The 12,019-nt window shown below is 46.6% G+C and overlaps 1 protein-coding gene across 1 annotated transcript in view; it reads right to left on the bottom strand.

The window, feature by feature from the left end:
- The window catches only part of LOC142596460 (growth hormone receptor-like), an 87,830-nt gene that overhangs the window by 3,101 nt on the left and 72,710 nt on the right, over nt 1-12,019 (bottom strand). Inside the window, exon 2 of the mRNA XM_075725568.1 lies at nt 5,201-5,330. Within this exon, the coding sequence (XP_075581683.1) occupies nt 5,201-5,330 (130 nt within the window). The remainder of the gene's footprint in view (nt 1-5,200; nt 5,331-12,019) is intronic.

The following is a 12,019-nucleotide window of genomic DNA, read 5'->3' as shown; positions in this document are numbered from 1 at the left end:
TACAACCTCCTGTCAGGTAGTTGTAGAGAGCAATAAGGTCTCCCCTCAGCCTCCTCTTCTCCAGACTAAACAACCCCAGTGCCCTCAGCTGCTCCTCAGAAGGCCTGTGCTCCACACCCTTCCCCAGCTTCATTGCCCTTCTCTGGACACGCTCCAGCACCTCAATGTCTTTCTTGTAGTGAGGGGCCCAAAACTGGACACAGTATTCCAGGTGCGGCCTCACCAGCACCGAGTACAGGGGGACAATCACCTCCCTGCTCCTGCTGGCCACACTATTCCTGAGACAAGCCAGGATGCTGTTGGCCTTCTTGGCCACCTGGGCACACTGCTGGCTCATGTTCAGCCAGCTGTCAACCAGCACCCCCAGGTCCTTTTCAGCCAGGCAGCTTTCCAGCCACTCCTCCCCAAGCCTGTAGCGTTGCATGGGGTTGTTGTGAGCCAAGTGCAGGACCCGGCACTTGGCCTTGTTGAACCTCATACAGTTGGCCTCGGTCCATCGTTCCAGCCTGTCCAGATCCCTCTGCAGGGCCATCCTACCCTCCAGCAGATCGACACTCCCACCGATCTTGGTGTCATCTGCAAACTTACTGAGGGTGCACTCAATGCCCTCATCCAGATCATCAATAAAGATATTAAACAAGGCTGGCCCCAAAACAGAGCCCTGGGGAACACCACTCGTGCCCGGCTGCCAACTGGACTTAACTCCATTTACAACTACTCTCTGGGCTCGGCCACCCAACCAGTTTTTTACCCAGCGAAGACTACGCCCGTCCAAGCCATGAGCTGCCAGCTTCCGAAGGAGAATGCTGTGGGCGACGGTGTCAAAGGCTTTACTGAAGTCCTGGTAGATGACATCCACAGCCTTTCCTTCATCCACCAGGCATGTCACCAGTTCACAGAAGGAGATCAGGTTGGTCAAGCAGGACCTGCCTTTCATGAACCCATGCTGGCTGGGCCTGATCCCCTGGTTGACCTGCACTTGCCTGTTGAGTTCACTCAATATGAACCGCTCCATAATCTTTCCCGGCACCGAGGTCAGGCTGACAGGCCTGTAGTTTCCCGAGTCCTCCTTCCGGCCCTTCTTGTAGATGGGCGTCACATTGGCAAGCCTCCAGTCATCAGGGACCTCCCCTGTTAACCAGGACTGCTGATAGATGATGGAAAGTGGCTTGGTGAGCTCCTCTGCCAGCTCCCTCAGTACTCTCGGGTGGATCCCATCTGGCCCCATAGACTTGTGAGTGTCCAGGTGGCATAGCAGGTCATTAACTGCTTCCTCCTGGACTATGAGGGCTCCATTCTGCTCCCCGTCCCTGTCTTCCAGCTCAGGGGGCTGAGTACCCTGGGGATGACTGGTCTGGGTATTAAACACAGAGGCAAAGGTGGCATTAAGTCCCTCATCCTTTTCCTTGTCCTTGGTGACAATGTTCCCCCCGGCATCCAGCAAATGATGGAGATCCTCCTTGGCTCTCCTTTTATTGCTGATGTATTTATAAAAGCATTTTTTATTATCTTTTCTAACATTGGCCAGATTAACTTCTTGCTGGGGTTTTGCTTTTCTAATTTCCTCCCTGCATGACCTAACAAGACCACTGTACTCTTCCTGAGTTGCCCGACCCTTCTTCCAAAGGCAGTAGACTCTCCTTTTTTCCATGAGTCCCTGCAAATCTCCCTATTCAGCCAGGCTGGTCGTCTTCCCCGCCGATTGGTCTTACGGCACATGGGGACAGCCCGCTCCTGCGCCCTTAAGACTTCCTTCTTGAAGGCCCAGCCTTCCTGGACCCCTTTGCCTTTCAGGACTGCCTCCCAAGGGACTTTCCCAACCAGCGTCCTGAAAAGGCCAAAGTCTGCCCTCCGGAAGTCCATGGTAACAGTTTTGCTGCCCCTCCTCTTTACATCGCCCAGAATAGAGAACTCTATCATATCGTGGTCGTGAAGCCCAAGACGGCCTCCGACCACGACATCTCCCACAAGCCCTTCTCTGTTAGTAAACAGCAGGTCAAGTGAGGCACCTCCCCTGGTAGGCTTGCTTACCAGCTGCGTCAGAAAGTTATCCCCCACACACTCTAGGAACTTCCTAGACTGTTGCCTCTCTGCTGTGTTGTATTTCCAGCAGATGTCCAGCAAGTTGAAGTCCCCCACGAGAACAAGGGCTGGCGATTGCGAGACTTCTGCCAGCCACTTGTAGAACACTTCATCTATCTCTACATCCTGGTTGGGTGGTCTATAGCAGACTCCCAACAGGACATCTGCCTTGCTGGCCTTCCCCCTCATCCTTACCCATAAACACTCGACCTTGTCATCACCACTGTCGAGCTCTATACAGTCAAAACCCTCTCTAACATACAGAGCCACCCCACCACCTCTCCTTCCCTGCCTATCCCTTCTGAAGAGCTTATAGCCATCCAGTGCAGCACTCCAGTCATGAGAGTCACCCCACCATGTTTCTGTGATGGTGACTATGTCATAGCTATTTTACTGCACAAGGGCTTCCAGCTCCTCCTGTTTGTTGCCCATGCTGCGTGCATTGGTGTAGATGCACTTGAGATGGGCTATTGATTTCGCCCCCAACGTTGCCATGCTGCCCCTGGGCTCCTCACTAGCGAGCCTGGTTATATCCCCTTCCCCCTTCAAACCTAGTTTAAAGCCCTCTCAATAAGTCCCACCAACTCATGGGCAAGAATCCTTTTCCCCTTTGGAGACAGCTGATCTCCATCAGCCACCAGCAGGCCTGGTGCCATGTAAACCTCCCCATGATTGAAAAAACCAAATTTCCACTGATGGCACAAGCCTCTGGGCCACCTGTTAATCAGATGAGATTTCCTGTTCCTTTCAGCATTCTTTGCTGCCACTGATGGGATTGAGGAAAACACTACCTGCGCTCCCGATCCTGCAACCAATCACCCCAGTGCCCTGAAGTCCCTCTTCATTGCTTTAGGACTTCTCTCTGTAATCTCATCACTGCCAACCTTTACAACCAGCAACAGGTAATAATTCGTGGGCCTTACGAGGTCAGGAAGTTTCCTAGTAATGTCCCTAACCCGGGCCCCAGGGAGGCAGCAGACTTCCCTGTGGGATGGGTCCAGATGGCAGATTGGGCCCTCTGTTCCCCCCAGGAGGGAATCGCCTACCACAATTACCCTCCTTTTTTTCTTAACAGGGGCAGTCGTAATCCATGGGGCTGACTGACTCATCCTAGGCAACTCCCTGGCTGGACCTTCACCTTCACCTCCCCACTTGCCTGGCCCTCAACTTCCAGAGCCCCATATCTGTTGTGTAAGGGCAGCTGGGAAGTTAAGGGAGGCCGGGAGGGGATTCACCTGCCTCCCCGGGCAGGGACCTGTTTCCATTCCCCCCTGTCTCTTGGATCCCCTCCTTCTGCTTGCCAGCAAGAGGGTAGGGGATCCTCTGCTTCTTGTGGGGCCTCCGCCTGCTGCCTTGGCCCCAGGGATGATAGTTTGCGGCTCCACCAATCTATCTCCCTCTCACACTCCCTGATACTCCTCAGCCTTTCCACCTCCTCCTTCAGCTCTGCCACCAGGCCGAGGAGATCATCTACCTGGTCACAGTGAAGACATCTGCTGTCTCTGCTGCCCTCCGGTACAAGCAACAGGCTCAGGCACTCCCTGCAGCCGGAGTCCTGGACGGCTGCATGTTTGTGCGGGAGCTCCGTCTGGGTCTCCACGTTCCTTCTGGTGCTGGCTTTTGGGTGGGTGGTAACCATAGCTGCCAGGTGTTCTCCTGGGAGAACGATGACCACTGCCTGAGTTTCCCTTTGGAACTAGGAATGGGAGCACTCAGCCTTCCTCGCGCGCCCTGCCCGCGCCAACTGCCGCGCAAATTGACGTGCCACGCCCTGTTTGCCCGTCCCGGTCGCCGCGCTCCCTGGGGGCTGCTTTTATAGGTGGGGGGGTTTGGCCGCCATCTCTCCTGGCCCCGCCCACGCTGCGTCAGAGCTGCTGCACGTCAGCAGCCCGCCCTTCCCCGCTCTAGGCGGGGGGCTGGGCTGCCCGCTCTCGCCCTGCGCTTTTTGCCGCCTATAGCAAGGGTGCCCCGGTACGAGCGTCCGCCCCGGAGCCCTTCGCCTCGGTGACTTGCTAAAGGTGTACACAGTTAGACACTATGGTTTGTGTTAAGCAGGAGACTGGGTTAGTTATAGTTCAGTCCTGAGCCTTGTGTTGCTGTGTTGCTTGCACATTGAAACAGAAATATTTTTAATATGCATGTTCAATCCATTTCTTTTATTGTAGTATACTAATTTCTGGGGCAAAGATGAAATGTGATCTGTTCAACATATGTGGTACTGCTTTATTGTAGAGTTTAATTAATTTTTAAAGTTTGTACTGTCTTGATGCATACCACTGACAACTGTCAAGTAAACATTTACACTTAAATAGTGGGTTTAACTTGGACTCCTATATTTCTGAGAGGTCTCGGAAAAGTAAGAAATCAAGCTTTGCCATTAAGCTTAAGCTTGCTAGGCAAATGTATCATCACCAGTAGAAAGTGTCTGTAGATCAAAAAGGTTGAAACATTAGATGGAACAGAAACTCACATCCTCCTATTCCTGTGAACAAAAGGCCTGTTTTCCTTAATAGCCATTACTGGTGATGTCTGTGTCCTCTTTCAAGCTAATCATTGTAACAACCTGAAAATTACAAGAGTTTAAGTGGAATGTGAATCAGAATTGAACAGGGCTCAATGAAACATAATCCCCAGTCTCAGAGCAGCCTTTTTGCTTGGATTTGCACATTCAGACTTTAATCTAGCAATTGATCAATGGAAGTTCTAAAAAACTTTAATAAAAAATTGAAAGGGGCTTGTATCCAAACTCCACATCTGAGCACAGATATAAGGAATCTCACAGTTGCATGTTAGGTTGATAAGGAATAAACTGAAGTTCCCTATTAAAAACTCCTTTCCTAAGCCATACAGTGTTCAGTTTTAGATTCTGCAAACTGGACCTAAATTTAATAAGAATGTGTTCTTAATTATCTGCCAAGTAATGCTTGTCACTGCAAAATGCTTGATAATTAACAACAAATTTTGACATTGAAAAATGTGTACTTAAACCACAGTTTTATGCCCTTAAAATAGTATGGTTCACATCATAGCAAAAAATTAACAGCAACGAGCTAACAGGCTTATCAAAGTATATGACATCTCTCTTTTCCTCTTTCTTTCATTGTTTCCATATTATTACCTTTTCATGTACAATAGTTGTATTGTTCCTGGAGCAGTGAGGTTATAAAAATGTCCATCAGTCCAATAACATGAAAATGTCTCCAGCTCAGGTGATCTGCACTTGCTGATTTGTGGCCACCGCAAAAGGTCTGTAAGGAAAAATGGCAGGGGACAGAAAGAGATACATTAAACAAATCCATAAGCCAGATTAACATGCTGTTAAAATGAAACTCAGCATTTTTTATGAGTAATTAACTTTCCTTCCAATTGCTTACGTACAAGGAGGCAAGATTTAAATTCTTCTTACATGCATAAACGTAGATGACTATACATGTAGAAAGCCAAATTTGAAAGAAGGGTCAAGCTCTCTTTTGTGCGGTGTGGAAATGTTAGCATCACAGCCTGACACACAGCATCGGGATATGCCAGCACTGTAGCTGTAGTTCAGTACAGATATACCTGAATTATCCCTGCACTTACTTTAAAGAAAGTGTGGTACTGCAGAGCTCAGTATTAGACTAACCACAGCTGAGCAGTTTTACAATGTGTCTACTCATTAGAGTAGCTACCTTGAACTGAGTTCAGGTTTGTGTATACTACATTGTGTAGATATAACCTTGCTCTGAGAGAGATAAGTGCAGCTCTAAGCATGTGCCTGTTCTGCCACATGCTGCTTCTATATTCATAATTTTTGTTCTTTGTCAAAACTGAAACGATGTAGGGCCATGAAATGACTGGTAAAATTAGTCACCCTCGTCAATCCTTGTGAGAAAATTAAAAACAAAAGTTGCAGGTATGATTCACTGCTTTCAAAGTAAGTACTTAACTTTTTCCTGATTTTTAAGGGTCTAATGAAGCAGTCATTCTAAAATGCCAGTGTTTCCTATTTGGCCTGGAAAGCTTTCCAGAGGGAGATCACATGCACATGGAAGCATTTACCTCTCTTCACTATCTGGGAAATATGATCATTTATTTAAGAAAATTTCTCTTTGAGGCACCTAAAATGTAGATATTAGGCAGTTGTTTATGATCAATTAAATGATCCCTGGCCAGGGAATTACATGATGCTACTGGACTCTGCATGTCAAGATCTTTGCAAACATTTTTGCAGTATCACAACTGTAAATATTTCATACAAAACATTTACACTCAAAGTTGGAAAAAAGTATTAAGGTACAGACATCCACATGCACCAGATGCTTCCTACAATGCATGAGGATTTTGTAGCCTTCCTGCATGTTAACTACTTTATTTATGGCTCAGATAGACACAGGCATTCAATGCCAGAACAATTTGTATTTCTTTGGCTTAATGGTTTGTGGTGGGTTGACCCTGGCTAGATGCCAGGTGCCCACCAAGCTGCCCTCTCACTCCCCTCCTCAGCTGGACAGGGGAGAGAAAATATAACGAAAGGCTCCTGAGTCGAGATAAGGACAGGGAGAGATCACTAAGCAATTACTGTCACAGGCAAAACAGACTCGACTTGGGGAAATTAGTTTAATTTATTGCCAATCAAAACAGAGAAGGATAATGAGAAAATAAAAACTAAATCTTAAAACACTTTCACCCCACCCCTCCCTTCTTCCCGGGCTTAACTTTACTCCTGATTTTCTCTACCTCCTCCCCCCAAGTGGCACAGGGGGTTGGGGAATGGGGGTTGCAGTCAGTTCATCACACGTTGTCTCTGCTGCTCCTTCCTCCTCAGGGGAGGACTCCTCACACTCTTTCCCTGCTCCAGCGTGGGGTCCCTCCCACGGGAGACAGTTCTCCACAAACTTCTCCAACGTGGGTCCTTCCCACAGGCTGCAGTTCTTCATGAACTGCTCCAACGTGGGTCACATCCAGGGGGTGCAGTCCTTCAGGAGCAGACTGCTCCAGCGTGGGTCCCCCACGGGGTCACAAGTCCTGCCAGCAACCCTGTTCCAGCATGGCCTCCGCTCTCCACGTGTCCACAGGTACTGCCAGGAGCCTGCTTCAGCACGGGCTTCCCGCAGGGTCACAGCCTCCTTCAGGTGCATCCACCTGCTCTGGTGTGGGGTCCTCAATGCTGCAGGTGGATATTTGCTCCACCGTGGACCTCCATGGGCTGCAGGGGGACAGCCTGCCTCACCATGGTCTTCACCACGGGCTGCAGGGTGTGGTGGTGCATCCCCCCCCTTCCTCTTTCTCTTCAACCGCCTTATGACCTCAGGAATTCCAGACCCCAGCCTTTGTGTAGTGAGTTGGTCAGTTAAGCGCCCCTTAACTGTACCAGAAACTCCTACATGGCTGGAGCAGAGCGCGGCCCTGTCCTTATCAAAATCTTCGTATTATGGCTAACAAGGGGAGCGAGAACAAACAGCTACCCCTGACAGCTTTGAAACAGAGCGGTATCATTGTTACTGGAATTCCAGCAACTACCGACCCAAATTGTGGCTCGGATGGAAATTTACTGGTGATTAAAGTCAATCATCTCACGATCCTATAAACAGCAGTCCTAAGTGAGGCCCTTTGAGCTCTCCTGGACTGCCGCGGGCTGCACCAGCATCTCCCTCTGAGTGAGACGCCTCTCAGAGCTAGCAAACTCTGAGAGTTTGCTACAACCAGAAATCCATTGCCAAAGACCGACAGTGGAGACTGGGCTGAAACCCTTCACTCCTTGAGGCTCAACCCTCGCCCATTGAGAAATGCCAAGGCATTAGATGTATTTCACTGAACTCGAGGGGAATTTTTAACAGGTATACCATTTATATATATATGTTTTCATGTTTGTGTGTATGCATGTGTGAATCAGTTTAAGTAGTCTGTAGATGTATGATTTAATTTCAAAGTGAGTCTTATACTGCTGCATTATCCTTAGTCCTATAAACCATTGACCAAGTCTGAGACTGAGTGGACCTAGCTGCACCTAGACTCCGCTCTGAGAAGGAGTTTAGAAAGCAAGGGGGTCTGTTCTGAACCTCGTGACTCAACGGGAGGGTCCCCCTTATCCCCTGCATACACAATCTCTCTGTGAATCATTCCAGCTCAGTGTAACTTAATTTTCCTTTATGCACTTCCATGTAGTAATAGAGTGAACCTTGCCATCTTCAAATCTGTAACTAAGTCTCTGTTTTGATCAGTTTTGTCTAATCACTTTGTTGATTACTGATGACTGAGTGCTATTAAAATATTACAATCAAATCCTGCGATTTGCTACAAGTAAATTCTAAACTGCTACTAAATCAAACTGTGTAAAGTCACTCATTCATAGTAAATTGACATAATCAGCAGGATTCACAAACCTGCATTCCTGACACAGGGGAATCTCTGTTCCTGCGCCTGGAGCACCTCCTCCCCCTCCTTCTTCACTGACCTTGGTGTCTGCAGAGTTGTTCCTCTCACATATTCTCACTCCTCTATTCCCACTGCTGTTGCACAGCAGTTTTTTCCCCCCTTCTTAAATATGTTATCACAGAGGCACTACCACCGTTGCTGATTGGCTCAGCCTTGGCCAGTGGCAAGTCTGTCTTGGAGCCGGCTGGCATTGGCTCTATTGGACATAGGGGAAGCTTCTAGCAGCTTCTCACAGAAGCCACCCCTGTAGCCCCACTGCTACCAAAACCTTGCCATGCAAACCCAATACATGGTTCAAATTGTGTCCTCTACATTCTACACTGCCAAGCATCCACATCAGGCAGTAACTAACACAGGAATATTCATAGAATCATATAATCATAGAATAACTCAAGTTGGAAGGGACCCATAAGGATCATCGAGTCCAACTCCCTGCTCCTCGCAAGGCTTCCTAAAACTAAAGCATATGACTAACAGCATTGTCCAGACGCTCCTTGAACTCTGACAGGCTTAGTGCTGTGACCACTTCCCTGGGGAGCCTGTTCCAGTGACTGACCACCCTCTCAGTGAAGAACCTTTTCCTAATTTCCAATCTGAACTTCCCCTGATGCAGCTTCATTCCATTTCCACGTGTCCTATCGCTGGTCACCAGAGAGAGGACATCAGCACCTCCCCCTCCACTGCCCCCCTTGAGGAAGTTGTAGACTGTGATGAGGTCACCCCTCAGCCTTCTCTTCTCCAAGCTGAACAAAGCAAGTGACCTCAGCTGCTCCTCATAAGCCTTGCCCTTGAGACCTTTCACCATCTTGGTTGCCCTCCTCTGGACACACTCTAATAGTTTGATGTCCTTCTTATATTGAGGTGCCCAAAACTGCACACAGTACTCAAGGTGGGGCCGCACCAGTGCAGTGTAGAGTGGGACAATCACCTCCCTCGACCAGCTAGCGATGCTGTGCTCGATGCACCCCAGGACATGGTTGGCCCTTTTGGCTGCCAGGGCACACTGTTGACTCACATTCAACTTGCCATCAACCCAAACCCCCAGATCTCTTTCCATGGGGCTGCTCTCCAGCCTCTCGTCCCCCAATTTGTATGTATAACCAGGATTACGGCATCCCAGGTGGAGAATCCGGCACTTGCTCTTGTTAAATTTCATATGGTTGGTGATTGCCCAGCTCTCTAGTCTATCCAGATCTCTCTGTAAGCCCTCTCTACCCTCGAGGGAGTCCACAGCTCCTCCTAGTTTAGTATCGTTGGCAAACTTAATGTACATTCGACTCCTGTGTCCAGCTCATTTATAAAAACATTAAAGAGCACTGGCCCTAAAATTGAGCCGTGGGGAACCCCACTGGGTGACTGGCTGCCAGCCTGATGTAACCCCACTGACTATAACTCTTTGAGCCCGACCTGTCAGCCAATTGTTCACCCAACGTATTATGGACTTGTCTAACTGTGTCCTGGACATTTTATCCAGAAGGATACTGTGAGAGACAGCATTAAAAGCTTTGCTAATATCAAAAAAGCCCCACATCTATTGGTTTCCCTTGGTCAACTAGATGGATGACCTTCTGTTTTGCTCACCCCATATCATTGCCTCATTTAACACTTTGGACATTGAATAAGGCCTGAACATATGTGTGTAAATAAGATATTTTGTAATTCTGGTGCCTTATTGTCCCCCCCAAAGTATGCAAAATTCTTCTTGCCAATTGAAAATAACTGATGTTTGATTAGAAAGATTTGAACAGAAAGGTTTTTTTCTGTTCCTTAGCCAGCATGTTACATTTCACTGAACTTTACAGAAATTTCTTTTTTAAATTGAAAAAAAATTTGAAATGAAGTGTTGCAGCAAATGGAAGAAATCACACTGTTCTTTTTCTGAAAATATTGAAATTAAACATTTTGACTATTGCACCTGGTTTTGTTTGGTATGGTATTCAATATTTGACAGTTTTGGCCTAAATCCCAAAATGCTTTTGGTTGACCTTGATTTGAGTTTTTACACGTTTTTATACCATTTATCAAACAATTTTCACCTGGTTAAAACCAGCATATGATCATGAAATTGCAAACTATTATAACATAGATCAAAAATAAATCAGAAAAAATATTCAAGAACAGTACTATATTTATAACTTTTTAAATTCAGGAATGTTCCAGCTTTCAAACTTGAACTTTCTTTTCTATTTAATGGAAAATCAAACCATTGTTTAGAAACAAAACAAAGAAAAAAAAAGAAATTTTGTGCCTCTACTTCAGAGACATGAGTAAAATTACCTCAATTGCATAATGCTTATAATCAACAAGAGTCTCTCCCTTCTTCTATAAACAGATAGTGTGCAAGAAAGTATGTGTTATGGTGTTTCCTGTTTCTATCCTTAGCTACATGAATCAAGAACAAACATAGCTATTTTTACTGAAACAAGTTAAGAATTTGAGACAATGATATACTGGAAAACTCTCCTAAGTTAGAATATTTCTGTTGATGCCTGCACTATATTTATAACTAGAACATACAATATTTAAAGCCCATGCAGATCATGTCCTCATCTCCAGGGGTAAAGTCACACAGTCACTTCTTAACATGATGAAATTAATTGAATAGAATCAAACGTCACTTACATTTTGAGAGGTCCAGCAGGGTCTTAGATATAGGCTTTATAATGTCTTAATAATCAATTATTTTTAATTCATCAGCTTTATATACAAGATAAATTAAGGACTATAAGACTGTCCTGGTTTCGGCTGGGATAGAGTTAATTTTCTTCCTAGTAGCAGGCATAGTGCTGTGGTTTGGATTTAGTAGGAGAAGAATGCTGATAACACACTGATGTTTTTAGTTGTTGCTGAGTACTGCTTATGCTAGTCAAGGACTTTTCAGCTTCCCATGTTCTGCCAGGCGCACAAGAAACTGGGAGGGGGCACAGCCAGAATAGTTGATCCAAACTGACCAAAGGGCTATTCCATACCATATGACGTCATGCTCAGTATAGAAACTGGGGGGGGGGTTGGCCGGGGAGCAGCGATCGCTGCTCGGGAACTGTCTGGGTATCGGTCGGCGGGTGGTGAGCAATTGCATTGTGCATCACTTGCTTTGTATATTATTATTGTTATTATCATTATTATATTGTTATTATTATCATTACTCTTTTACTTTATTTCAATTATTAAACTGTTCTTATCTCAACCCAGGAGTGTTTCTCACTCTTACTCCTCCGATTCTCTCCCCCATCCCATCGGGGTAGGGGGAGTGAGCGAGCGGCTGCGTGGTGCTTAGTTGCTGGCTGTGGCTAAACCACAACACAGACATACAAACTCTTCTAGGAAAATGGATTATAACACAGCCAGAAGTAGCATCGGTTACAATGGAGACGATTACCAATGCACACAGAATAAACATTAAGACTCGGTCTCTTACACCCTAAACTTCAGAGTAATGTATCCCTAAGGTCCCACTTTCTTTTCCACTTCCTCATGACAGGACTCTTATTTCTTTATCTCACAGATGTTCCTTCAATAGGCA

The sequence above is a fragment of the Pelecanus crispus genome, chromosome W (genome assembly GCF_030463565.1).
Source record: "Pelecanus crispus isolate bPelCri1 chromosome W, bPelCri1.pri, whole genome shotgun sequence".
In the NCBI taxonomy this organism is placed as follows: Eukaryota; Metazoa; Chordata; class Aves; order Pelecaniformes; family Pelecanidae; genus Pelecanus; species Pelecanus crispus.
Note: the sequence above shows the minus strand (reverse complement) of the source record. Positions and strands in the feature narration are given on the sequence as shown.